The sequence below is a fragment of the Pteropus vampyrus genome, unplaced genomic scaffold (assembly GCF_000151845.1).
Source record: "Pteropus vampyrus isolate Shadow unplaced genomic scaffold, Pvam_2.0 Scaffold15, whole genome shotgun sequence".
NCBI lineage: Eukaryota > Metazoa > Chordata > Mammalia > Chiroptera > Pteropodidae > Pteropus > Pteropus vampyrus.
The window spans coordinates 17613475-17638433 of record NW_011888796.1 but is presented as its reverse complement, the minus strand read 5'-3'; the positions used below and the strand labels follow the sequence as shown (position 1 = coordinate 17638433).

At 47.5% G+C, this 24959-nt stretch overlaps 1 protein-coding gene across 1 annotated transcript in view; it reads right to left on the bottom strand.

Moving 5' to 3' along the window:
- The window catches only part of MEGF11 (multiple EGF like domains 11), a 242991-nt gene that overhangs the window by 37296 nt on the left and 180736 nt on the right, over positions 1-24959 (bottom strand). Inside the window, exons 6-7 of the mRNA XM_011386098.2 lie at positions 21515-21727; positions 14712-14886 (exon numbers count right to left, since the gene is read on the bottom strand). Of these exons, the coding sequence (XP_011384400.1) occupies positions 14712-14886; positions 21515-21727 (388 nt within the window). The remainder of the gene's footprint in view (positions 1-14711; positions 14887-21514; positions 21728-24959) is intronic.

Genomic DNA, 24959 nt, shown 5'->3' with positions numbered 1-24959 from the left:
CTCTAAGAATCACACCAGCTGGGTGGCCACCTACTCTGCTAATGCATGGCCTAGAACTGGCCACATGCCCACTCCTAATGATAGGGGGACAACTCATTATGCCAGAGCTAGAAGGGATAGTGGGAATCGCTTGGTCCATAAGCCTTGTTTTACAGGTGAGGAGACTGAGGCCAAGAGAGGGAAAGCAACTTGCCCAAGAACACACACAGCCTATGCTACTCAGAGGTGGGTTTGGACCTCGAATCTCCTGGCTCCCATTTCAAGCACAGATGCTAAGAGCCCAGATGCGGTGAAACGCTGGGATAGCCTATGCTGCTGTGCTCGAGTCAGCAGCACACTCACGACCTAAGCACACAGCATCCAGAGGACACGGCTTTGACCTAGAGAAACGGCCACCTGCCAAGGCTCAGATATCTGGCTCTTTCTCAACACTTGGAAGTTGATGTCTGGGTATTTTTATATCCTTATCCATCCTCATTTCACTTCCACAGCCCACTCCCCCCAGCTCAGGAAAGGGAGCTTTCCACCTTCCACAGGGGCCGGTCCCTGAGGTTTCCTCTTCTGCTGGGGGGAGCCTGCCAGTCTTACTCAATGTCTTTATTTTGTGAATGGAGGATGGATGTGAACTCTTCCTCCCATCCAAAGGCCTGTTAATTATAGATGCATTGGCTATTAACATCCTGAACTTGATTTGAAAGAGCTACTGGCAGAATGGAACCCCAGGAGCTTGTCCTGCTAAAGAGATGCAAATCTGCCCCGCTAGCCTTCACCAGCCTCCTTGCACAACATGGCAACACAGGCCCAGACCTCGGTGGGTAATGAGTTATATGTTCTATTAAATTTGTTTCAAACGCTGTTTATTGAATTTTCTCCCCTGCAATATGCTGCTTTGTAGTTTGGCCCTGTTTTGGAAAATTAATCAACAGCTGGGCTTCTTGTGTTGATCATCCATTTTCCTTGCAATGGGCAGGAGGTTAATGAGTATTTTTTGGAGTGAAAGAAGCAGAAATATGGAAAGTGGTTGACCCTCCCTCACACAGAAGTGGGAGGCAATTGTGCAAGCTCGTCTCTGGGTCCCATAAATATGTTCTGTGGGTGGGAGGCAGCGTAAACAGAGTAGAACTAGGTTTTCTAGATCTAAGCCACAGTGGTGGGTGTGCTCCTACCAGTCTGTGGGAACTCAGCAGAGAGGACTCTCGGAAAGGAACTAGGAAAGTTGCCTTGGTCCATGTGTCCTCTTGTTGGAAGAGTAGGGATGGTTTAGGCAAGAAAGGGCCTGGACCTGGAGTGAGAGTACCTGGGTTTAAGTAAGGCAAAAGCACTGGCTCAAGGCGACTTGACCTCATTTGTTCATCCACTTAGTCCATAAACATTGGTGGAGCATCTACTACAGACCAAGTACCGTGATGGGGCCTGGGTCTCACTAACCATTACACTAGACTAGATGTGGCCTCAGGTCCCTTCCAGCTCCCATATTCTTCACCTTTCCCCCTGCCCTCCCACTTCCAGAGCAGGTTTCCCTGTTATTTGCCCCTTTGTGGCACTTATCACAATTGTAATAAATGTTTAAAAAGTTAGCTCTTATCCACTAGATTTTAAGTTCCATGAGGTTAAAGTCTGGGTCTGTTTTATTCAACCTGTAGCCCTGGCCCTAGCACAGTGATGCACTCACAGTCAGTGCTCAATGCATATGTAATGAATTAATTCAGTCATTTGGGAGATGTTTTTTTAAAGCACTAGTATGTGTCAGACACTGTGCAAGGCCAGGGGATACACATGGAGCAGAACGGATCTTGTCACTGCCCTCGTGGAGTTTACCATCTAGTGGCTAGAGGTAGGTAGGGCACAAGATGAGGTCGTAGCACAAGAGGGGCATAGGCTAGTTTTCTCCCTACTTCCAGATGTTCTGCAAGCAGCCATTGGTGGCCTCCCTGAGCCTCTGGTTGCTACTGTTCCCCTCTCTCTCCTCCTACTCCTGGAGTTTCAGGGCTAGCAATGCAGGCTGATTTTGGTGTCTAATGTCATGTCAATGCCAGCAGCACACATGTGGAGTGTGCTTTACTGTTTACAAAGCCCCTTGCCGGGCAAGTGTCTGCTCTGCCATAGAGAGTACCAGCAGCATTCCCCCCGCCCACTCTTCTCATTCACCCCCAGTCCCAGTTTCAAGGGCTTAGGCAGTGGGACTCCCAGGTGAGGAGCCTCATTTGTGATTTTCCAGGGAGAAAGAGTGACACGTGGCCCACAAGGCAAGGAAAGAACAGCTTGGACCAGCCACAAAGGCCTCTCAATGCAGAGCAAACCTCACTGGACCTAATTAGTGTGTCACTGATAAGGCAGCAACTGACAGTGAATGCATGTTGGGGAAAAGAAATTCTGCATAAGGCATGAGGAGCAGAGGGCCAGAGAGACGAGGAGAGAAGGACAAAGGCCACTTGTCACATCTATCCCTACCCTTTCCTCTCTATGCAGAGTGGGAAATGCTCAGAGCTCTTGGGGCTGAGTCATTCTGTTTGGCTCCCAGGAGGGATGGGTAGAGAGCTGAAGGTTAGGCCTGGAAGCCCTAGGTCTGTTCAAAATGAATAGGCTGTCAGTGACTTGAGACTGTTGTGTACAGTTGTGTAGGCTGTGCACTGTACAACTCTGGAGGTGCCACTCACATGACAGTTACTATAGTTTGATGTCTGTGTGTTTTTTATCAGTGGTGTGTGACAGCTGTGGGGTAAGTTTAGTATCTGCATGTTGGACTTTTGAGTCGATCCTAGCCTTACAGCCCAAGGGTGATTTGATCATGGTGGCTGTGAGTGTGGTGTTCACGGTATGGACATGCTGGGTCCACATTGTGGGGGTTGGATATTTTGTGTGTGTGTACATGTGGGTTGCAGAACTCAGATCCTCTGGAGTAGTAGCTGGGTGTGTGGGCCCAGGACAGTGGCCTGCAGAGCCAGAGTCTGACTATAGAGACAGTGACAATGTCCCAAGTAGGAACCAGATTCTAGAGTACAGAGGGTCCTGCAGAGGCCAATGGGGGTCGTTTACTAAGGTCCAAGCAAAACGTGGCACACTCATGACTTAGGGGATGCTGCTAAACTACCTGTGCATTTATTCCACGAATCTTTACAACCCAACTTTGTGCAGGAGAGTTTGTGCCAGGCCTGGGAGTGGGCTGGGGTCAGGAGGGTGGCAGGAAAAAGGGTAGAAACACAGGGATAGATCAGATAGACCTGTCCCCTAGCAACTTTCTGTTTAATACAGAAACAGAAACATCTTTTAGGATAGAAACATCCACAAAGTGCCACTAGAGTGGGTTTGCCAGCATCGGGGCTGAGGAACAGCAGTAAGACAGTACCCTAGAGGTCAGAATGGCCCAGGCAGGAAGGCCTGTGAGTGCCAGGCTCCAAACTTTGCCCTAAAGACAAAGGCGGATCCCAGAGATCAGGCAAGAGACTCAGTATTCTGCCTATTTTAAGAAACCCCTTCCTGCAAGGTAGGAGTCTGAGCTATTCCTTTCTGTCTGAGAGAGGCTGGGAGAGTCCAGACTTAGGCAAATCCAATTGCATACCTATTGTGGAATCATAAAAAAAAAAAAAAAAAAAAAAAAAAAATACAATCGTAGACTGAATGCAAAGAAAGCTCAGAAGTTGAAACCCAAATAGCTTTTACCAGGGAAAAAGAAACAAGAGGGTTATGGGAAAGGTCGCCTCTGTTGTCCACAGGATCCATCCCTCCCACCCCCCAAATTCTGTAAAATTATCCAAGTCTTAATAAAGCTGGCTTCCTCTGGATTTTTCTGGCTCCTGGAGGTTTCTCAGCCAAGTTCTCATAGAACACTTCACTACACATAATGTGGGCCTTCAATGTGCTCCCCATTTATGGCCCAAGGCTTCAGGGGGGCAGGTTTGAAGGGAGCTTAGTTCAGATCAGACCTCCCTGTAGGAAGGGACAGGTAGCTTCTGGCCTGGGGCAGAGCCTATCTGGGGGTGTGGGGTCCACAGGGGCAGAAAGAAAAGGGGAGCAAGGCCTCAGAGGGAGATGGGGCCGGAGGGGTTCTTCTGGGCAGCATTTGCCTGGGGAGTGACTCAGCCCTGGGCTTAGTGGGGAGGGAGGAGATGCTCAGAGTTGTGCAACCTTGTAGAGCCTGTTTCTGTGTGTATAAAATGGCAACAGAGGGCTGTGAGAACTCAGGCGATAATGGATATGAGAGCATTTTGCAGTGGAAGAATTGTGACACAGATGGGGGTTCTGGTGATGACTGGGTGCTCCACCCACACCACCACCTGAGCTACCTGACAGATTGCCCTATAGTTTGAGGTCACTTCCAAACTCAGCTTTTGTGGCTGGAGCACCCCTGCTGCTATGCTTAAGGTTTCATCCTGGTTGGGGGCAGTGAGGATCACTCTGAGTTTGCTCACAGAAGGGGCAGGTCACAGAGAGGTAGCAGAAGGCTGTGTGTCAAGCCCATGAGCTCTGAAACCTGACTACTGGGTTCAGGTCCTGGCTCTGACACTTATGGGACCTTGGGCAACTTATTTTAATTTTTTCAGCTTTATTTGGGTATACTTTGGGCAAGTTACTAACCTCTCTGTGTTTCAGTTTCCCTATCTGCAAAATGGGCACTATAGTAGAACTTTTCTCCAAGGGTAGTGGTGAAGATTAAATAAGTTGATATACATAATATTCTCAGAATAGTGCCTGGCCCGGAGGAAGTGCTATAAATGCTTTACGCATTTGGATTATTACACAAGGTCCAATAAGAGCCTAGGCCCATTGCAGATGTAAAAAAGATACTTAGATTTATCTGCTCTGCCGCTTTCACAGTGCTTGCCTTGTTTCACCCACAAACCATCCTGCAAGGTTGAGTTTCAGAAGTGACCTTCCCTAAGTCACCCAGTTGGTGAGTGGCAGGGCTGAGATTCATGACTCAAAGCCCTCCCATAGCTCTCCCCATTCTGCCAACCAGCATCTCCTGAAGAACCATGGGGGGTGATGGGGACCAGTATCCACTGAGCACCTACTGCTTGCTGTATTCTCAGACCGAATGTCACCATCTCCCTACTATGGAGGTCAAATGCAGCACCATTTTGTCACGCCCCTGCTCAAGACTGCAACAGCCCCCTTTTGCCCGCTGAATTCAGCATGAACCCCACACAGCTCGCTCCACCTCCACTATTTTCCTTGACTTTCCCCACACCACAACTAATCTGGGCCGTCTGGGCCTGAAGGCTGGGGAGCCCCTGCTGGGCTTCCCTGTGCCTGTCTCAAAGAATTAAGACTCTTCTTCAGAACTTTTAGGACAGGCAAGAACAATTATTCAGTAGGGCTTTTGGAGAGAACTCTTGAGATTTGTTGTTGTTGTTTTTGTTTTACCCCCATTGATAGTTTTCTTATCGGCCCCACCTTGAAATAATTTATTCATGACCTTTTCTGCAAGATCTTTCATTTTCCAGACATAATCACATCTTCTGGCAAGAATCTCTTTCCCTCCTGGGGTCTATAATTACTCCTGCAGATGGGATTATTGGTGCTAATGACTAAGTGGAGAGATGGCTGGGAGGGGTTGTGATGGGTGGGGTCTTGGAGCTTGAGGGCAGGGGTAGAGGGAGGGGAGTGGGTTCTTTGTTCTAGACCTGTGGCTTGGTGGGGGGATGGTCTGCGGGCCCTGGGCCCACTGCTTCCCCTCAAGCCTCTGGGTGCACGCACCCTGGCACTTCTTCCAGTCCTTCCCCATGGCTTGTTTCAGCTCAGCTTGTTTCAGCATCAGCCCCAGGATACAAAGAGCAGGATTTATATCCCCATTTTGCAGAAGATAAAGTTAAGGCACAGAGAAGTGAAGTGACTTGGGCAAAATCGAACAGCGAGTAGGCAGCGGGGCCAGAGTTTAAGCTCAGGTCTGACTTCCAGCTGGTCCTTGCCTTAGCTCTGACCTCCCCTTCTCAACCAGCTGTCCTGGCCTTGGAGCCATGAACCCTGGGTTCTAGGCCCAGTTTGATCATTTTAGACAAGATATAACCACTTTGAACTTCAGTTTCCTCATCTATGAAACATAGCTAACAGTACTCACCTTGCTTTCCTCACAAGAGAGCTGTGAGGACAGACAAGCTCAAGTGTGCAATGGCTGGACCCCGAAGTAAGGAGGGAGACTGAAAGTCCCAACTTACCTCCTCTCCAAGACAAAGGTCAAGAAGCCACTAGGCTCCAGCTGGAAAATGAGGTTGGTGGGGTTTTCCCTTTCCTAGGAAAAGGCCTGAGAGAGTCTCAAAGCTGGTCATTTGCTACTTATCCACAGCCTTCTCTTCTCCAGGCATTTTGGTTTGAGGCTAAAAGTGCAGGCTCTGGGTTCAGAGAGCTATAGGCTCAGCTGCTGGTGGCTGCTTATCAACTAGGAAGGTTATTTCACCTCTCTGAGCCTCAGTTTCCTCATCGGCAAAGTGGCGATCCTAATGGCCCCCACATACCGAGTTGCGAAGATTAAGTAAACAAAGTATGAAGAGCGGAGTGCCGGGCCTAGGGCCCACCCAGGTTACTCAGTGCTCCATGAATGGGCCATCATCACACTAACGTAGTTGTCCACTTCCTTCAGACCTTTCAGGAAAGATCCTCTGACTCCTGGCCCTACCCTCCGTGTCTGCGGGGTGGCCAGAACCGGGAACCAGCAGGGATAGAAACCTTGTCAACGTCAGACTTGGACAAAAAGAAAACTGGGAATGTTTAGTATAGATGCCCCAGACCTGTGCCAACAGCGGCTGCTGCGGCACAGAGAGAGCTGCAGGCACCAGGCCTGAGACAAAAGCCCCAGCTCCAGGCCCCAATAATGAGGGCACTGATAAGGACATGAGATGTACGGCAAGGAGAGGGTGTTATGACATGGGAACTTTTATTTTTTAATCTGGAAGAGTCAGCAGTTTCCCCTAACAAAGCCACAAACCGTGGGGTCCCAGAGGGGGAAGGCTGGACTCAGCCTTAGTGACATAAAGCCAATTTTCCCTACTTTGCTCTGTGGATTAATTGCCAACATGATTTAACTTCTTAGGGACCCCACCCCTATCCTTCTCTGCGCTGGGAAAAAACAGTAGGTGTCTGCTCTGGGGACAGCAAACTCATGAGATGGAGGCAAAGGTTTGGAAAGAGCATCAGGCTAGGAGTTATGTCACCTGCTTTCCATCCCAGTTCTGCTAATGACTTACTATGTAACCTAATATAAGTCAGTTTCCCTCTCTGGACCTTGATTTCCTCCTTTGTAAAATGAGAGGATGCATGAGGGAAGGGCTGAGCACCGACCCTGAAGGAGAGCATTATCAACCATTTTTTTTAGATGGGAAACAAGGGCTCAGAGAGGCTAAGCACGTTGTCTAAGGTCACACTGCTACTGAGAAACAGACTTGGGATTTCAATCCAGGCCTATCTGACCCCAAAGTCCATACCCTTTGCCTCCAGTGTGTCATCTCTACGCAACTACATGCGGAACCTTGACAATTGTTTATCGAGCATTCACTATATGCCAGGCTTTGCTCTAAACATTGTACATATTTTATCTAATTTAATCCTAAAAATAACAGTATCCCATAGTACCATTATTTGCTCTGCTTTATAGATGAAAAAACTAAGACTTGAGAAGCTCAAGTAACTGGGCCATGGCTACCCAGCAAGCGACAGCAGAGCTGGGATTTGAGTACTGGAGCCTGTGAATGTGTGTATATTTTTGGATCATTTCTGCTACTTTGCACCACCTGGGCTCCTCTGCTTACATGAGTGTGGCAGCTAGAGGGTGAATTCCTCAACCCCAGTGCAGCATCTAGGAAAACCTTTTACTATGATAATTAGGAAGCTAGTCAATGGTTGGGAGCAGGGGATAAGAAGCTGGCTTTCTACTCTTAGGGCTAATCATCTGCAGATCTGTTTGATGAACAAAACAACTAGAACAAGAAATGCGCACACATTATATACATGTCACCTGGCTGTAATTTTCAGTCTACAGTCTCTTCTGGCCCTGCCGCTGTCCTCACTCTCTAGAGTTCCAGCTTGGGAGCCACACAAGAGGCAGACATGCACTCTGCCAGCTTGAGGAGGTGGGGGTGGCTGGGGGAGGGTGACGTCTTTAAAGGGCATCACAAACCTTAGAGGAAAATTCAATCACTGCTCCACTGATCTGGATTTTTATAACTCTCAGCCCCTCCCACCTTCCCTAGCTAGAGCAGCTGAGGTTTGCATATGACCTACAGACAGCACAGAGAAAGGGGAGAAAAATGTGGAAATGAGTTTATTCATTTGGGTGATGGAGTGCCCGCTCCCCTCGCCAGCATGCAGGGTTCAATAACAGCAGACAGGGCTTCAAAAAATTGCAGCATAAATAGATGAGCCCTTTAAGGTAATAGAAATTCTGTCATCCAGGGGAGAAATATAGGCCCCGAATCTCATGGGAGGAGACACTAGGCCCTTCTCTCCTGCCTCCCATGCTCCTCGTCCCCATTATAGCTGGAGCTGAAAGGGAACATCTGTGCTGAGCAATGACCAGCGGGTCCCTTATCTCCCAGCCACATGGACTTCATGTGGGGAGGAGGCACCCGGGAGGGGGTCTGGGAAAGCAAGTCTTAGCAGCTCTGGCAGTGACCTCACAGGCTATTCACTCCAGGTGCCAAGGTGGCGGCAATTAGTCCTAGAGCAGCACAGGAGGCTTCATCAGGCGGGCTGCCTGGGTGAGGCCTAATTAAGGAAAGATGGTCAGTGGAGGATGCCATAAGGCTGAGAAACTGGCCTTCTCTCCCTTGTGACGAGAAAGTCTATTCTCGGCTCTGTGACTGCCCTTGGGGACCCAAGAGCTCCCAGCCAGGGGGAAGTTTCAACTAACTCTGCTCTCTTCCTCTCATCCTCATTTCTACCTGCATCCTCAGACAGAGCACTCAGGCCAGGGCCAGTCAGCTTCTTCAGGTGGAGGACCCCTTGGGGTAAATAACAACAATAGCAGTGGCAGCATCAACAACAATAATGATAACAATAGCTAACACTTGTTGAAAGATTATCAATATGCCAGGTATTCTAAGCACTTTATATGTACCAATTAATTTAATCAGCTCAATAATATGATGGATTTATTATTATTCCCCTTTCACTTATGAGAAAACAGAGGCACAGAGAGATAAAGCATCTTGCCCAAGACCACAAAGCTTATAGGCAACAAAGCTGGCATTTGAAGGCAGGCATCTGGCTCCAGAATCTCTGTGTAACCACTATAAGGTATTGCATAAGGTAGAAACTCACACCGTTTACCCAAAGAACCTGGATATGATGTTGGAGGACAGCTGTTCCGTTCCCACTGCAGCTGCCTGTTTTTCTGAAGTGCAGAGAAACTAATGGGTAGATTCAGGCACCAGCCCTGCTGGCAAAGCCCACTGAGAAATATGATGATTTTTTTTCCTATAAAGGTCAGTTCTGGAAACTTATGCTTTAAAGACATTACTCTTCCCAAGAATTTCATTCATTTCAAAAAGAGTATATTGAGCAAGATGTTCACATGGTAGGCATGGAGGGGGGCAGTAGCAGGTGCAGCGTTGGAGGGAGACAGACTCTGAGGATGAACCATGTTCTGTGGGAAAAGAGGAGATGAAGGAAGGGGTTAATCCTGAAGAGAAGGGTATTCAGGGAAGACTTCATGGTAGAGGTGGCCTTTGATTTTAGCCTGAAAGGCAGAGGAGGATTTTTGTAGACTGAGATAAGGACAGATGGGTGGGCAATCTAGGAAGAGAAGAAAGCTTGAGAAAAGGCACAAGTTGAAGCCCCAAAGCAGACACTGCATTTGGGGAAAAGTGAGTTATGTGTGGCTACGGCATAGATTTGTGGAAGGAGATGAAGTTAAGGCAGGTTACAAAGGACTGGGATTTGTGCTTTATTCGGTGGATAATGAGAAGCTGTGGACGGGGGTGATGTGACCCTAACCTCCAAGTGGATGGGCAGCTCCACTTAGTGCCCTTGCCACAGTTCAGCTACTCCCCTGGCTGCAGTGAGTGGAGAGAAAGGCCCTCACTTTCTGGATTATTCCTCACATGGACACTCACAGGACTCTGCTGGCCTGAGCCCTCTGTAATATGATTCTAACCCTTCCCTCGTCACCCTTGTTCACGCTGGTGTTCTGACTGGGTGAGGGTCCTGTGTTCCAAGAGCAAGGACTTGTGGGGCTGTCCAAGGTGCTAAAACAATTTCACTCCCAATTTTAAGCACTTCCATTTGAATGACTGGCTCCCACACCATTGTTTCTTTGGGGTAGATGATGTCATTCTTTTTCTACAAATGAGAAAGAGAAGCCTCAAAAGTTGGCTCAATCAGAGCTAGGAACTTAGTTTCTTGCCTTGCAGCCCAGGGCTGTTTTCCACCACTGGCAGCACCAACGTAATTCAGTAATGCATGTCCCAAGTGATTCTCCTGCTGCTGCCACACTAATATGTAAAATGCCCAGAGTCTCTTCCCACTTTCATCTCTATATCTATTTCCTTAAATATTGACAGGTGTGTCCACCCCACAGTGCCTCCTGAGATTGACCATTCAGCGTGCTTGGGTAGACCTGCCTGGAATAACAGCTGTGCATGTTCAAGCCTCTGCTCCTAGGTGTAGCTCATCTTGACACTTTCCTGGAAGAAGGTGCTGAGCAATGTTCCCCCACAGCTCTCATAGTTCGCCAATAATTACTACCATTTTTACTGGGTATCTATTGTGTTCTATGCTCCGAGCTGTAAGATTTCCATATGAAGTGTCTCATTCTCAGGGCCAGGTCTCCTCTCAACAGATGACAAAATTCAGGCTTAGGCAGGACAAGTTACTTGCCAGTAGGCAGGGTGGGGATTTAAGAACCGAATTTGAACTCAGATTTGTGTGGTTCTACAGTGACCTGTCAATCAAAGCCTGTCATCTAACATATAGAGTTCAGTGGCTATCACCACTACTGGCTTTGTGATCCCAAGCAAGTCAGAAGTTTGAACTTCATCCTCATTTGCAAATTGAGGATGGTAGAAGCGTACCTCCATAGGGCTCTTGTGAGGAATAGAAATGAAACATGTAGTAGAGACTCAATAACTGTTTGCCGCTAATGTGAATATGATTCTTATTGAGCATAAGTTCCTTGATGGCTGGATGGGTGTCTGATTAGACTCTCCATATACCCGACTGGGAAGGCAGGAAGGAAGAAGAAAGAATGTGAGGGCCAGCATATCCAGGGTGCCAGGCAGGACTTGCTTTTACCCTACATTCTCGTGGTCTCAGGGAGTGGGGACCACCTGGCTAGAGCGGGCACGTCACTAGGCTCCCAGGGGTGGTTCTGCAATACTTTATTAGCACTCCTTACATTTATGTAGAGCCTGAGACCATTCTCAGCCCTCAGAGACTCTGCATTCATAAAGCTATCACAACATTCTCTTTAAAAAGCCAGAGCTCTGGTAGGAGGGTATAGCTGAGGATGTGGCCTCATATCCATTACCACGTTGGCTACTCACATCCAAGAGCAGGCAAGACTAATATGACTCCCATCTTACAGATGAGAAAACTGAGGCCTAGCAAGGTGATGTGACATGTCTAAGGTTACTAAGCCTAGGGTCAAAGTCTCCAAACATTCAGAAAAAGGCTCTTTTAATTAGTCTCTAATTAATTGCCCATCCTAAAAAATCTTTCAAAGAAAAAGGCAGGTACATAAATCCACAAACCAACCAATAAATAAAAGCATTGCTAATTATTATTGACCACGGGACATATGGGGGAGGGTGTCAGCCAAGTCTGTTCTGCTGATTGCCCCAAACCCCTACCCTCACCAGAACTGGCTAATTGCAGTCCCATTCATTCAGAAGATGGGGTGAGGGCAGCAGTAATAATTTCCCCCTTGGAGCCTGGTGCATGTAAGAATGCGTCTCGCTGGATGAGAACAACTGGCTCTTCTGTAATCACCTCCAGTGGCTCCTGCTCAGCACCCGACAGGGCCCAGAAGAGCCTTTCCAGGTTTAATGAGGCTGGGCAGGAGATGGATGGGAATTCACATGGTCTCACCAGGGCAGCTTGGCACACAATCTATCTTAGCCCCAATCCCCAGGCAGGAGGGACTCCACAGCTAGATGATTTCTATAAGTGCCCAGTCCTCCAAAGTTCAAGGGCAGGAAGTCATTTGCATCTCAGAGGGGAGGGAGAGAGGCAGTGGTCTGGTTTCCAGACTGTTGGAGCTCTGGCCTGGGGGCGGTGGGCACACAGACACCAGCCTCCCTAGAACCTCCCAGGGTCCTGATTTCCCCTTCTGAGGAGCAGTGACTAGGCCAGAAGCTAGAGGTAAAGAATGGAAAACAGGGAGGTGGGACTCCCAGTAGGCTCATAGACAGTATATATAATCAGACTATAATAACCTCAGTGAAACCCCTCTGCAAACACACACACATACGCCTCCTTGCTCCTACCTTCCCTCATTTCCTCCAGAAGGAGGAAATGTGTTTCCTGACTTGGTCTATGGAGTCTGCATAGTAGACGATTTATAAATCAGTTGGTTCATCTCCCCCTACAAAGTCATCATTTATAGATAAAGGAACTGGGACTGTGAGAGGGGAAGCCATGTGCCCAAAGCCATAGGACTACCCTAGTAGCCAAGCTGGGGCTGGGGTCAGAATGCCCCACTGGCAGTCTGGTGTGGTCAGTTCACTTCGGCTTCAGTCACCTGATCACTTGGTTACATGAGATTCTAACCCCAAATAGCTCTTCTCTCCTCCCCAACCCCCAACCTTGGGGCCTTCCTTTTTACCTTGGAATTTTTTTATGGACAAAACTCATATCAATAAAGGTAAACTAGAGAGGAAACCTATAGGAATAACAGACTTTTCTCTTTTGGAGATGCCACTGGAGTTCATTTTCACCCAGTTTTTCTGCATTGAGGAGAAGGAGGAGGGAGCTGAACAGGGTTTGTTCTAAAGGCTAGAGGAAATCTGCCCACAAGACACCATCACCAGGCAAACCCACACTCCCATATTGTGACAAAGGCTTCCTTATAGATCCGTGGATCTCCACCTTGGCAGCACATTGGCCTCAACTAGACCAAATACACCTGAATCTCTGGGAGAGGAGCCCCGCATCAGTGTCTGTGAAGCTCCCAGGTGATTCCACCGGGCAGCCCGAGTTGAGCACCATCCTTTCCTATGCATGTGAGGCCACTGACCAACAGCACTGGAGTCACCTGGGAGCATTTTAGAAAAGCAGACTCTCAGGACCATCCCCAGATCTACTGGATCAGAACCTGCTCTTTAACAAGGCCCACCAATGATTCCAAAGCTCACTAAAGCCTGAGAAGCGCTGAGGCATCTGACAGCAACTTTGCAAGGCAGGTGTTCCATTCCACAGGTGAAAAAACTGATCCTGAGTGAAGCTAATTCACTGGTCCAAGGTCACACAGTTGGTGAGTAGGGCAGCCAGGATGTGACACTGATTTGGTTCCAAAAAACACACTTTCTACTGCATAAACCACTTCCTACAGCACAATAAAAAAACATGTCAGGGAGACCCCTGAGTGTTTAAGTCCTGAGACCCACTGGGCACACCCTACCTTTGAAAGATCTCACTTCCAATGTCAAGTTCCCTAGAATCAAACCTCAAATACCAGCATAATTCGTGAGGAAATACAAATAGTAAACACATGGGGGAGAGGTTCACTTTCTCTAGTAATCAGAGAAATGCAAATCAAAGCAACATTGAGGAGCCATTTTCTACCTATATAATTAGCAAAAATTAAAAAAAAGAATGTTAGCAAAGTTGTTCTGAAATAGGTACATTTATTTATACACAGCTGGTGGTGGTATAGATTTATATAACCCTTGAGGAAAGTAAAATGGCAACATCCATCAAGAGCCATAAATAATTATGCCCACTGACCCTAGGAATTCACCCTAAGGAAATCATTCTATATGAGGGAAAAAAGCTGTTTGTAGGAAGATGCTCATTGCAACATTTGGTGGGAATACTGGAAACAACTCAATATTCAGCCGTAAGGAAATGGCTGAGTAAACTGGGGGTACATCAGCTCCTGTAGTGTCATTCAGTCATATAAAATGATAATTAAGAAGCCCAAGCAGTAAATGTGGGTGAAAGAAAGCAAAATGCAAAACTGCCCATGTGCACTGTGGTTATTATGATGCAAAAATACAGGTGCTCCTCCACTTAAGATAAACCTGTCATAAGTTGAAAATGCTGTGAGTCAAAAATGCATTTAATACACCGAACCTACCAAACATCATAGCTTAGAACCTGGCCTACCTTAAATGTGTTAAATGTTAGCCTGCAGCTGGGCAAAGTCATCTCACTGCTCTGCCCAGCATCAAGAATATTATACTATATAACGCTAGTCTAGGAAAAGATCAAAATTCAAAATTTAAAGTACAGTTTCTACATAAGGAAATGGACAGGAAGGAGATGGGCACAAAGACAACTGGTGCTTCAGGGTGAGAGAACAATGAAAAGATCCCCTCTTTCTATTATTTTCACAATTACAAACCCCAACAGAATTGGCCCTTTGAGAACAGCCTTGGGGGCTCTCTGGTTATGGGCTCTGTCTCTGAGAGGAACATGGAAACACTCCCATTCTTCCTCCCTGGACACAAGACTACACTCCCTGATTCCGCCTGGAGGTAGAAGGAGGTGGCCCCTCCTATCCTGTGTGGGGTGGGAGGCACAGGAGCCACAGGAGCCATAGGAGAGCCCTTCCATCTTACCATGAAGCCTGGGGCACAAGTGCAGCTCCCAGAGATGCTGTGACAGTCAGCACCATTTTGACAGGTGCAAGGCAGCTGGCAGCCATCGCCATAGTAGCCAGCAGGGCAGGACTCATTGCAGTGGTGGCCAGACCAGCCTGGCTGGCAGGTGCAAGCTCCAGTTACTGGGTGGCAGCTGAAGAGATGAGAGAAGAATGAGAGGACGGTCTGGTCAGGGATGCGGTGTGTCTGGTCTGCCCAGGGTAGCAGAATCAAAGGGCCTGTGAGGCTAAATTGCTTAATGTCTCATTTGTCAGATGATCCCAAGGTTCCGTGGTCTTGTTGGCCCAAAGAAACAAAGATTCGTGGTGGTTATATAATTTGCCTATAGCAAGGAAGTGGCAAAATCAGAATTAGGATGTAGGTCTCTGGACTCCAAAACAAGTGTTCTTTGTAACATAAATATGAAGAGACCAAAGCAGAAGGCAGCCTCTTCAGTCCCTTCCCTTATGTACTATGGGTCCAGAGCTTCACCCATTCTGCACTCAAGGCAGATGCCAGGTGTGAGGGCAGGAGTGTGGCCGTGAAACTCAGTGGCATATTGCAGGTACTCAGTGAACATTTGCTGAGTTAAAATGAGACTTCGGCAGATGGGGCCTCCCTTCTCTGGCAAAGTCTGCATTTGCCAGGGCTCTTTAAAAATGGGGGAAATTGTCTCCATTCCCTTTCTGTCTAGTTCAGAAAAAGGACCACTTGGCTGGAGGCAGGGTCTGTCTGTCATGACCTCTAGAAAGTGAGGCAACCTTTGGCTGGTAGAAGTCTGATCCAACAGCGAATACCCATTTGCGATCAGAAGGGATGTGGAGTGTGGAGTATGGTGACTGCTTCTCAGAGCTTCTCTAGGTGTGTAATTGACTGATGGCTCAGCTGCTGTGTCTGAAATTCATCACTACATTTGTTGAGAGGCCACGCTTCCCCTGGGCTGCTCCCAGTTAGAGCACAGCAGGGATATTGAGGTCTGCACACTCCTGAGAGATCTGAGACTCCTCTGATGGTCGACTTTGGCTTAAAGACTTCCCACCTTACCACACTTTCTTAGAACTGAGCTGTAGTCTAAGACTTTCCACCCAGACTTCCTTCCTTCTCTCCTTCTCATGGGTCAGACCTGCATTGCAGTCTGATCCTCTCTTAGCCTCCCAGTCCCCTTCCCATCTCCCCTCACAGCTATCTCCCTAGTAAATCTCTTCTTCTTGGTATCTGCTTCTGGGAAGACCCAGACCACACTCCAGAGAAGATGCTGGATGGTAGAGATAAACCTCTTAGACTTCCTGTGTCACTTGCCTCCCTGTACCTGAGTCCAGCTGAAGGGATATGGTCTAGTATTCTTTTTATGGTGTAGTGTTCCCGCCAGAGTGAGGACCTGTAATGAGAGGTTCTGTTGATGGGAAGGGCAGAAGTGTGCATGTTCTGGGCTGGCAGGAGGAGCCCAGGTACAAGTCATAGTTCTGCTAAATTCCATGAGGGCATGGACTTTATCTCCCTGGGTCATTAGTGGATCTCCTCCAGTGCCTGGCTCATATTCATGGCCCAATTAAATATTTGAGAATGGATAATACTTTTACTACAAGTAATTATTTTGTGTCTGCTGGCTTATTTATCATCTGTCTCTCTCACCAGGTGACAGACAGCTCCATGGGGGAGGGCCTCTGTCTATTTCACCTCTGTATTATACCCCAGGACCCAACAGGGTCCCTGGCACACGGAAGATGCTCAGTACATATTTGGTGAATGAAATAATGAACTAATTGTGTGAATCCGAGCCAAACTATTTCTCTTCTTGGAGCCCTGGTTTTCTCACGGAAAATGAAGGATGGACAGGAGAAGACAGTTCCTGAATAGTTAAGTGCAAGTAGCTAATAATCGTTTTGGAAAATGTTGGATCATTAACTAGTCTCATTAATAATCAAATCAAAATAATTAAACATCACGTTTCCTTTATCGAAACAGTAAAAAGAAATTTTTAAAAAGGAACAATATTCGATGCTGGTAAAGCTTTCTGGAAACCTATTTGGGGATATGTATCAGGAGTCCTAAAAATATTCAGACCCTTTGGTCTTATAATTCCATTTCTAAGAATCTATCCTAAGGAAATAATCATAGTCGTGGGCAAAGATTTATGCACACAGATGTTCCTTAAAGCATTATTTATAACAGTGGAAAATGGAAGCAATTTAAATAATAATGTGACCAGGCTATTAAAGCAGTAGGCACTTTACACATATATTTCAAATCATGAAATAAGCGTGTGAGTTAGGCATTAGTGCCTCTATTTTACAGATGGCAATTGGAAGTTATGTGACTTGCCCAAGGTCACACAGCTAAATCTGTGGCAGCTGGAATTCAAACCCAGGTCTCTCTGCCCATACTCTACTGCCTCATGTCACCTCTAACAGGATACTGGTTAAATAAATTATGACAATTCATATGAAGGAATATTAGAGAAGCATTCAAATGTTTTCCAAACTATTTAACGATATAATCTTAAGCAAAATAAGCAAATTATATACAAAGCTATGATTTAAAATATGAGAAAAGCAATATAGATGTATACAGACATGGATGATGAATGAATAAATTACAACAAGCTGGTTTTTGTGCTCCCCTCTGGGTTGAGAAATTATGAGTGATGCTGAGTTTTTCTTTAAATTTCTATGTATTCTCTGATGCACCCAAACCGAGCACCTATTTATAAACAGATGTAAAGCAATAAAAATTATAAACATATAAAAAAGACTGCATGTAAGGGATGAATGAAGACTGCCTGACCTTCATGGTTCCAGAAAAATCCTTCCCTGAGCTCCATATTGTAAGGAGAAATAGCAACCTGCGTGGGTGCCAAGGAGTGGGAGCCCCATTTGGTGGCCTTGACCCTCAGCCAGACAGTTGTGGGGCACTCCTCTCTATTCCAACACTCTGAGCAAAGCCCTTAGGCATGGCCTTTCTTAGTTCCAACTCTCTAGGGACCTCCTCTGAGGTTTTGGTTTAGGGTTAGAGGGACCTGCTCAGTCACAGTTGTGGAGACTGACATGCTTGGACTCAGGAAATGACCTGGCTGGCAGTGTTGACTGCAGCCATCAGCTCTGCCCAGCCTGGGATATTCTAAAGGGTATCAAGCACACTTCTGCCCTTCCCATCAATGGAACCTCTCATTACAGGTCCTCACTCTGGCGGGAACACTACGTTGTGAAAAGCGTACTAGACACACAGTGAACCAGCAAATGCTGCTTTCTAAGCACTCCCACATTTCCCATTTTCCATCACAGTTGCCAGCATTTTGGCTGCTCAGGGGTGTATCTGTGCCAATTTTACTTTTTACTCCGACTCAAAACCAAATTTGAAATCGTGTCTTTCTCTCTCCTTTCATATCCTTAAATTCTATTTTAAAAAATGAGTTCTCTATTTTCTTAATTGGATTACTTGTCGGGTATTATAAAAACTCCACAATCTCTCTGCAAAGAAAGTGGGGAATGACTGCTGACTGAATGATTATGACTGGGAAACCGACACTTTCATCACATCTCTCTGCTCCCCTCCACCTGGTGGTGGCAGAGCCATTCCCTTGGGTCACATGGTGGGCAAGTGATTTCTGGTTAGGCCCAGGCAAAAGTCACAAACACTGGTATTCAGGCTGGTTAGGTCTGTTCTGTTTCTTTTTCCTTGCCTTTCTCCCATTTTCCCTAGACATAGATTAATCACAACTTAATGAGAGCTGAAAGCTGAACAATACGGGATTCTTTTCAGGGTGGATTTTTCTGCCTTTTTTTTCCTGGCTGCTCTGAGATTACTATCAATGCTGCATCTGTTGGCTAAATCAAATCTTTCAAAGGTAATACATGATCATGGTTGCTGAAATTTGTCTATGACAATCCAATTGTGGAGGGGATATGAAAGAGGCCCAGCACACAGGCACTCTCTTTTTCAAGGTTATTCTTTAGGAAGGAGGATAGTTTTCTTGTGAGTGCTACAAAGTGTTTATAAAAGGAACGAAGTGTTGAGGAATCTTAGCCACTTCTTCCTTCCTAGGGCACATGAACTTGACCTCTTTGAAGCAGCCTCTCCAGAGGGGCACGGAGCAGAGAGGCTGGGGCTGGATGAGTAGAGTTTTCTTTGGCTGGGGGCTGGAAGTATTTGTCTCCCCAGGAAAGATGCTCAAGGCCTTGCAAGCTGGCTTGGTAGAGCTCTGTAATAAGTTCTCACAATAGAAGTAAGCAGGAGCTGAGGTGAAATGAGGCTAGGTCTCTGGGGTCCCATGCTCCATTCCTTGGGAGTTGGATGGAAGCTTCACTTTCAAAGACCACGAGAGAACTTTTACCCCATTAGGCTGATGAAAAGTGATGGAGAGATTGAGAAACTGAGACACAGGAGAAGCACACATATCAGGACATTTGTTCAGACAGAGGTAGCTCTGAGGCCAGGACTCAGGTGCCCCAGGGCCTACCAGAACCTGCGGCTGAACTACTTTGGGACTGGGAGTTACAGAATTGTCCCTCTGCTTTTCTGGGATCCCAAGACATGACTCTAAAGTGGGACAAAGGTTCATGGGAACAGAGGAGTGACCTGTGTCTACACAGAATAAGATAACTGTTCTCTTTGTCAGCGAGAACAAAGCCAGGGCAGCATGAGAGAGTTCGGTAAGGCCAGCGGCTCTCAATCCCCGGAGCAATTTTCCCTTCCCCCACCCTTCCCAGGAAACACTTTTGGTCGTTAGAACTTGGAGGCAGAGTATTGCTACCGGCTTCTAGTGGGCAGAAGCCAAGGATACTGCTAAATAACCTAAAATGCACAGGACAGCCCTACAACAAGGAATTACGCAGCCCAAAATGTCAAGGCTGAGAAACCCTGAGTGAGACTGCACACCAACTGTGAACATTGGGGGCTCAGTCACTGGCCAGGCTACCAAGAGAAAGGAGTGAAATATTTTTTAAAAACAGTAGGGCAGACATCAGCTCAGGGGCTGAACCACCTGCTCTGTGCCCGGCGCTATGCAATGCTAAGGCTGCAGAAATGGATGAGCCAGGGGCTCCTGCCCTCCAGGAGCCTGGGCTGTGTCACAGCTCCCTGCCTGGAGGAAGTCATAAAGACACTGAGGAGCCCAGCCTGGGAGGCTGGCTGCCAGGTACTCTCAGAGCGCCCACTACCAAGCAGTGCAGCGATACTGCCTCTCAGTCCCTGAAACATGACATGCATTAAAGACAGTAAAGCAAATAATCATCAATATTGGATGGGCTGAGATTAGCGACAGAGAAGAGGGAGTCCTTCCAGATTAATAATGCATCGAGGACTCCTTCAGAGGAAGGATAAATTATGCAGGCCATGGCTGCTCAGGCACAGGAGGAAAACAATAGCTCTTTAATTTGGGGGTTGGTTGGATGTCTGTGGCAGGGACTCATCCTGCACTAGACCTTAGCAGCAGCCTTGAATGGTGTCCTGGAGAGGGCCCCCACCCACCCCTGGTTTCCCAGCAGGGGGTGGGGATTCTTGGTGCTGTCTCCCAACCATGGGACAATCTGAGGTAGTTACTTAGCCCCAAAACCAGCCATGTCAGACCCCTATGTTTAGAGCCTTGGAGCTCTCATCCTCCCCTCCAGCCTAGATGTCACCTCCTCCAGGAAGCCTTCCCTGACCAGCACAGCAGTCTCCAGGGACTGAGGACCAAGGACAGATTCCATCTAAGCCATAACAGTCGCTAAGACATCTCTACTTGAAGTGACCAGAGGCTCTTGGGTGATTTGTGGAGAATCAAAAGCTGGAAACGAAGAGAGGCTGAGGCTACATTCTGGCTGTCTAGAGTCAGGGCTGCTAACAGCAGCAGCACCTACTGCTCGGAGCAGCCAGTCCTCCCCTGAGCTGTCCTGCAGGCCTGAGGGGAGAAGGAAGATTCCCTCCATCCTTCCCACTCAGATAAGAGGCAGCCGCCTAAAGGGCTGTGGAAGCATTTGCCTGGGGCCAACAGCTTCATTTATTACTAGAGGGTGAGGCCAGATGATACATGAAGCAGGAAGTGAAGGGAGCTGGGAGAGGTGGCCCAGGGCAGCTCTGGCTTCTTTGCTTCCCAGATTCAGGCTCATCTGGAAGCAGGGGTGGGGCGAACTTCAGCCCAAGTGTCCCCAAGCTCCAAAGGACACAGAGTATAGGGAGAGGCTGGCCCTAAGTCAAGGCCCCTGACAAAAGGCCTGTCCTCTGCCCCTCCTGCTCCTCTATCCTAGCCAGGGCCTGCTGGGACAGCTCTCTCCAGGCCTAGGCAAGCCACACTGATTTTTAAGGTCCCTTCTAGTACTGTCCCTCTGTGGCTCCTGCTTCTACCCTGGCAGTCCTGTCTCTGGGCTCCTCGAGGTTGGGGAGGCACTTGGTTAGATGCTGAGCATATGGAGATGAAATGTTCTCTAGGACAATGCCCCTAGAGCCTGAGGCAACCCAAGTCCAGCCATCCCAGCCCCCCTCGAATGTGTGGCCCCACCCAACTCCCATCGGACTCCCCTGAGGGTCACTAGGCTCCCTCTTTGTTCCTGGGTGTGGGGTCTCATGTCAGTCCATTTTCATTATTAACAGCCAAGGGCGGTAGACAGAGGCAGGTCACCTGGGCCTGGGTCCTGACTGACTGTGTGGCCTGGGTTTTCCCTTCTTTTCACCAAAGTGGTCAGCAAGAGTGATTGCTGAGGTCCCAGCTCTTTCACTGCCCTGGCTGGATGACTGGAGGTGGGGATCTCCGCCCTGAGCAGCCCCTCTCCATCAGTGCCCGCCCCACCCTTGCTCCCAGCTTGTACCTGATGGTGTTGTTGGCATCACAAGGACAAGGCAAGGTGCAGCCTGGGCCATGCAGGCCCTCGGGGCATAGCCGCTCCTGGCAGCGTGGGCCTTTGTAGCCAGGTTCACACTCACAGGCACCGGTGGTGGGTGAACACTGGCCCCCGTTGTGGCAGTCACATCGTTGTGAGCACTGGAAGCCGAAGGTCCCGAAGGGGCATTCCTCTTGGCACCTGTGGAACAGCAGAGCAGGGCTGAGGCTGTGCCCTCACCTGCCCTTCTAGATCCATCCAATATGCACCTCCCAGACTTTAGGCCTGGGCCTGGTATGCTGCACTCCATTGCGGCCCCTTCCCTTGTACCTCTCCTCCTCCAGGAAGTACTCCATGGTTTAGTCACCCCAGTCAGTTCTCCCCCTTATGCCAGGTCCCCTCAGTCCCCCAGCACTGAGTTTGTACTATCATATTTCATTGATTATAGGCCTTATGTGTGTGTGTGTGTTTTTTCATTTTTTGATTGCAGTAAAATAAATGTAACATAAAATTTATAATTTTAACCATTTTAAGTGTACTGTCCAGTAGCATTATGTACATTCACACTGTTGTACAACTATCACCACCATCCAAATCCAGAACCTTTTCACCTTCCCAAACTGAAACTTCTGTATCTATTAAACACTAAACCTTGTTTTTTAAAAAATTATTTTAACATCTGTGAAATCGTATATTTGCTGACGGCATGTCATAGTTTAATTATCAGTGTTTTTCATTCTGAGTATATAAAGAAAATGATGTATCTTACAATTAGCATCTTAGATTTAATGAAATGGGGATAATTTCATTTCTTTTCACTGTCTCTGGTTTTGTGAGTCTTTTGGGCAGATGTATAGTCTCCCTTCGTCATACAAGGAGCCAGGTCTCCTCTGCCAGTGTGGAATTTCGCCCTGAATACAAGAAGCATCCTCTTTCATCAGACTGGAGAATTCCATGTCCTTGGATTGGGGATCCCCTCAAGGCCGGGACTGAGCCTCTCACATTGACTGGGGAGCCCCTCAAAAAGTAGAACTGGGCCCTCTTTGTGTCCTCCGTCTGTTCTGGCCTGGTACGTGGAGTTCCCAGAATAATAATTATTTGACTCACGGCCATCGGTTGTGGATACTCTGAGAGAGGGTGTGACCCCTGCCTGGCTTCCTAGACATGGATGACATTCCTCACCCCAGCCCAGGGCTATTTCCCAGGGGAAGCAATTTCATTGTCACAGCAACTGGATCTTGACAAGTTAAAGGGTAAACCCAGAGGCCTGTGAGGTAAAAGAGGTGAGTGACTTCTGTGTCCCAGTGACAAGCAGGAATGGCCTCTAGGGTTTTGGATTATCTGTATCTCAGCACTGCTTTGATGGTGCCACATGGAGAACCGACCAGCAGCTCTGACATCTACAACCTCATCATAAAATGGGATAATAACTAAGCCTCACCAGGTTGAGGATTAAATGAGATAATACATGTAAATGTTTAGAAATGTGCCTCGTGCATGGTAAGGGCTCAATAAGAAATGTTACTTATTATTATTACTACTCTTCTAAGTATTGTTTTCTGTAGTTCTCATAACAGAGCCCATCTGACCTACTCAGATTCTGACATGAAAAAGCTCAAAGTGAAGAATTCCGAAATGTTAACAGGGGAGTGGACTTGAGGAATTAGAGGTGTTTTAATTGTCATGTTTTCCCACTATCCAGGTTTTCTAAATGTTTTCTACAATAATGGGCGGGGGGGGGGGGGGGGGGGAGGGGAATAAAAGATGTTTAAAAAATATACAGCCCTAACTTCTTTATTAACCTTAAAGAGTTTTAAGTTAGAAACAGTGTTCTCCACAGCAGAGCCTGGAGACTCCATATATGGGTGGCTTGGTTGCCTATCATGAGGGTGAGTGGCCAGACCCTAGTGATGCTGTAGGGCCAGCCTGGAGGATGGAGCAGCCAGAGTGTCATGCACGTGTCTTGGCAACGTATCTTGGGGTGTCTGTCTCTCTTCTGTCTTTGTTGCCTTGAACCCACAATGACAGGGAGAGGAAGAGGGTGACTGGGGTCGAGCCTTGAGATTTTCCTCACAAGAAGATGCCGCCTACTCTCCCCTCTCAGAGCCACTGTGGCAAAAGGACTCTGGCAGAATGGAGGGGCAGCAGGGGTAATGATGGCTATTTCCCCGGGCACTGGATAGAGAGGGCCTTCCAGCTGCTCAGGCCCCAAAGCCTGTCCCCCAGACCCCTGAAGCAGCAGACATTCCTATCACTCTCACTTTGTAGTTGAGGAGGCTGAGACACAGACAGGTGAGGTGACTGTTCCAACCTCATACAGTCAGCAAGTGGCCGAGATGACCCCAGAGCACCTTCCTACAAATCTTGCTGCATTTTAGCCAGTCTGAGGCCTCATGAAGGGAAAGAGAAAAGAGAGGGAGGAAGAGGAATGATAAAAGGGTATATCTGGAGAAGGAATGGAAGGTGGAAGATAGGAAGGAGGAGGGGAGGCAAGCTGGGGGAGGTAAGGAGGGTAATTGAAGCAGAAGGGGAAGACACAGTGTTGAAGAGCTGGAAAATCACTATCTGAATTGTTAACCCTTATTCAGCCTCAGAATGGATTTCTCTAGAAGTTACTGAGTTTGGCCCGTCTCAGATGTCTCAGACATCAAGGGAAGAAACCCAAGGCAGGAGACACCTCCCGACTCCTCCTCCCTGTCACTGGAAGACTGCTGTTCCCTCCCATCCGGCAGGTTCCTCTGATGGCCAGCTTCCTCTGAAGGGCACCTCACCACCCTGCCATATTTATGAAGTAACTGACTCCACAGTCCCAGAAAAAAAATTAGAAATGAAATATTGACAACCTAATCCATTTACATAATCAGCCTCTTTTTTTTCCTACTCACAATTTAAATAACTTATTTATTTAGAGATCAAGCAACGACTACTAATGAATTTTACACAAAGCACGCTAATAACGGGGCCTGTGGAACAGAAGGGTAATCACAGCAGGAATTAGTTTTCTACTTAAACATCCTTCCTTTGCAACATATCAATCTAATGTGTCCGATATTGCCATTAACAACCAGATACATTGCTCAATTAAATTACAAAATGAGCTGCAAAGCCCTCGTTATGTTTCGTGTTTAATTTGCACTGGATTCTGCCTATCTGGGGAGGTCTGCATTATTACACCCACTCAGCTTTAATATGCTTGTGATGATTTGGGGTGGGTTAATGCAGCTGTCACCTACAAAACTAATGGAGGCAATTTTACAAAATATTAAATACCAGGCAGGCCTTTTAGGTGGGAAATCCAAATGTTACCCGACCCTTCTATTAAACTCATCTCTGTGGTTGATTGGCAAAGCTGGCTAGAGGACCCCGAGGCTTCTGGGATTTCTCTCTGCCCTAGGTTCATGAGCTGAGCCCCAATGAGAGGAGGGATTAGGAT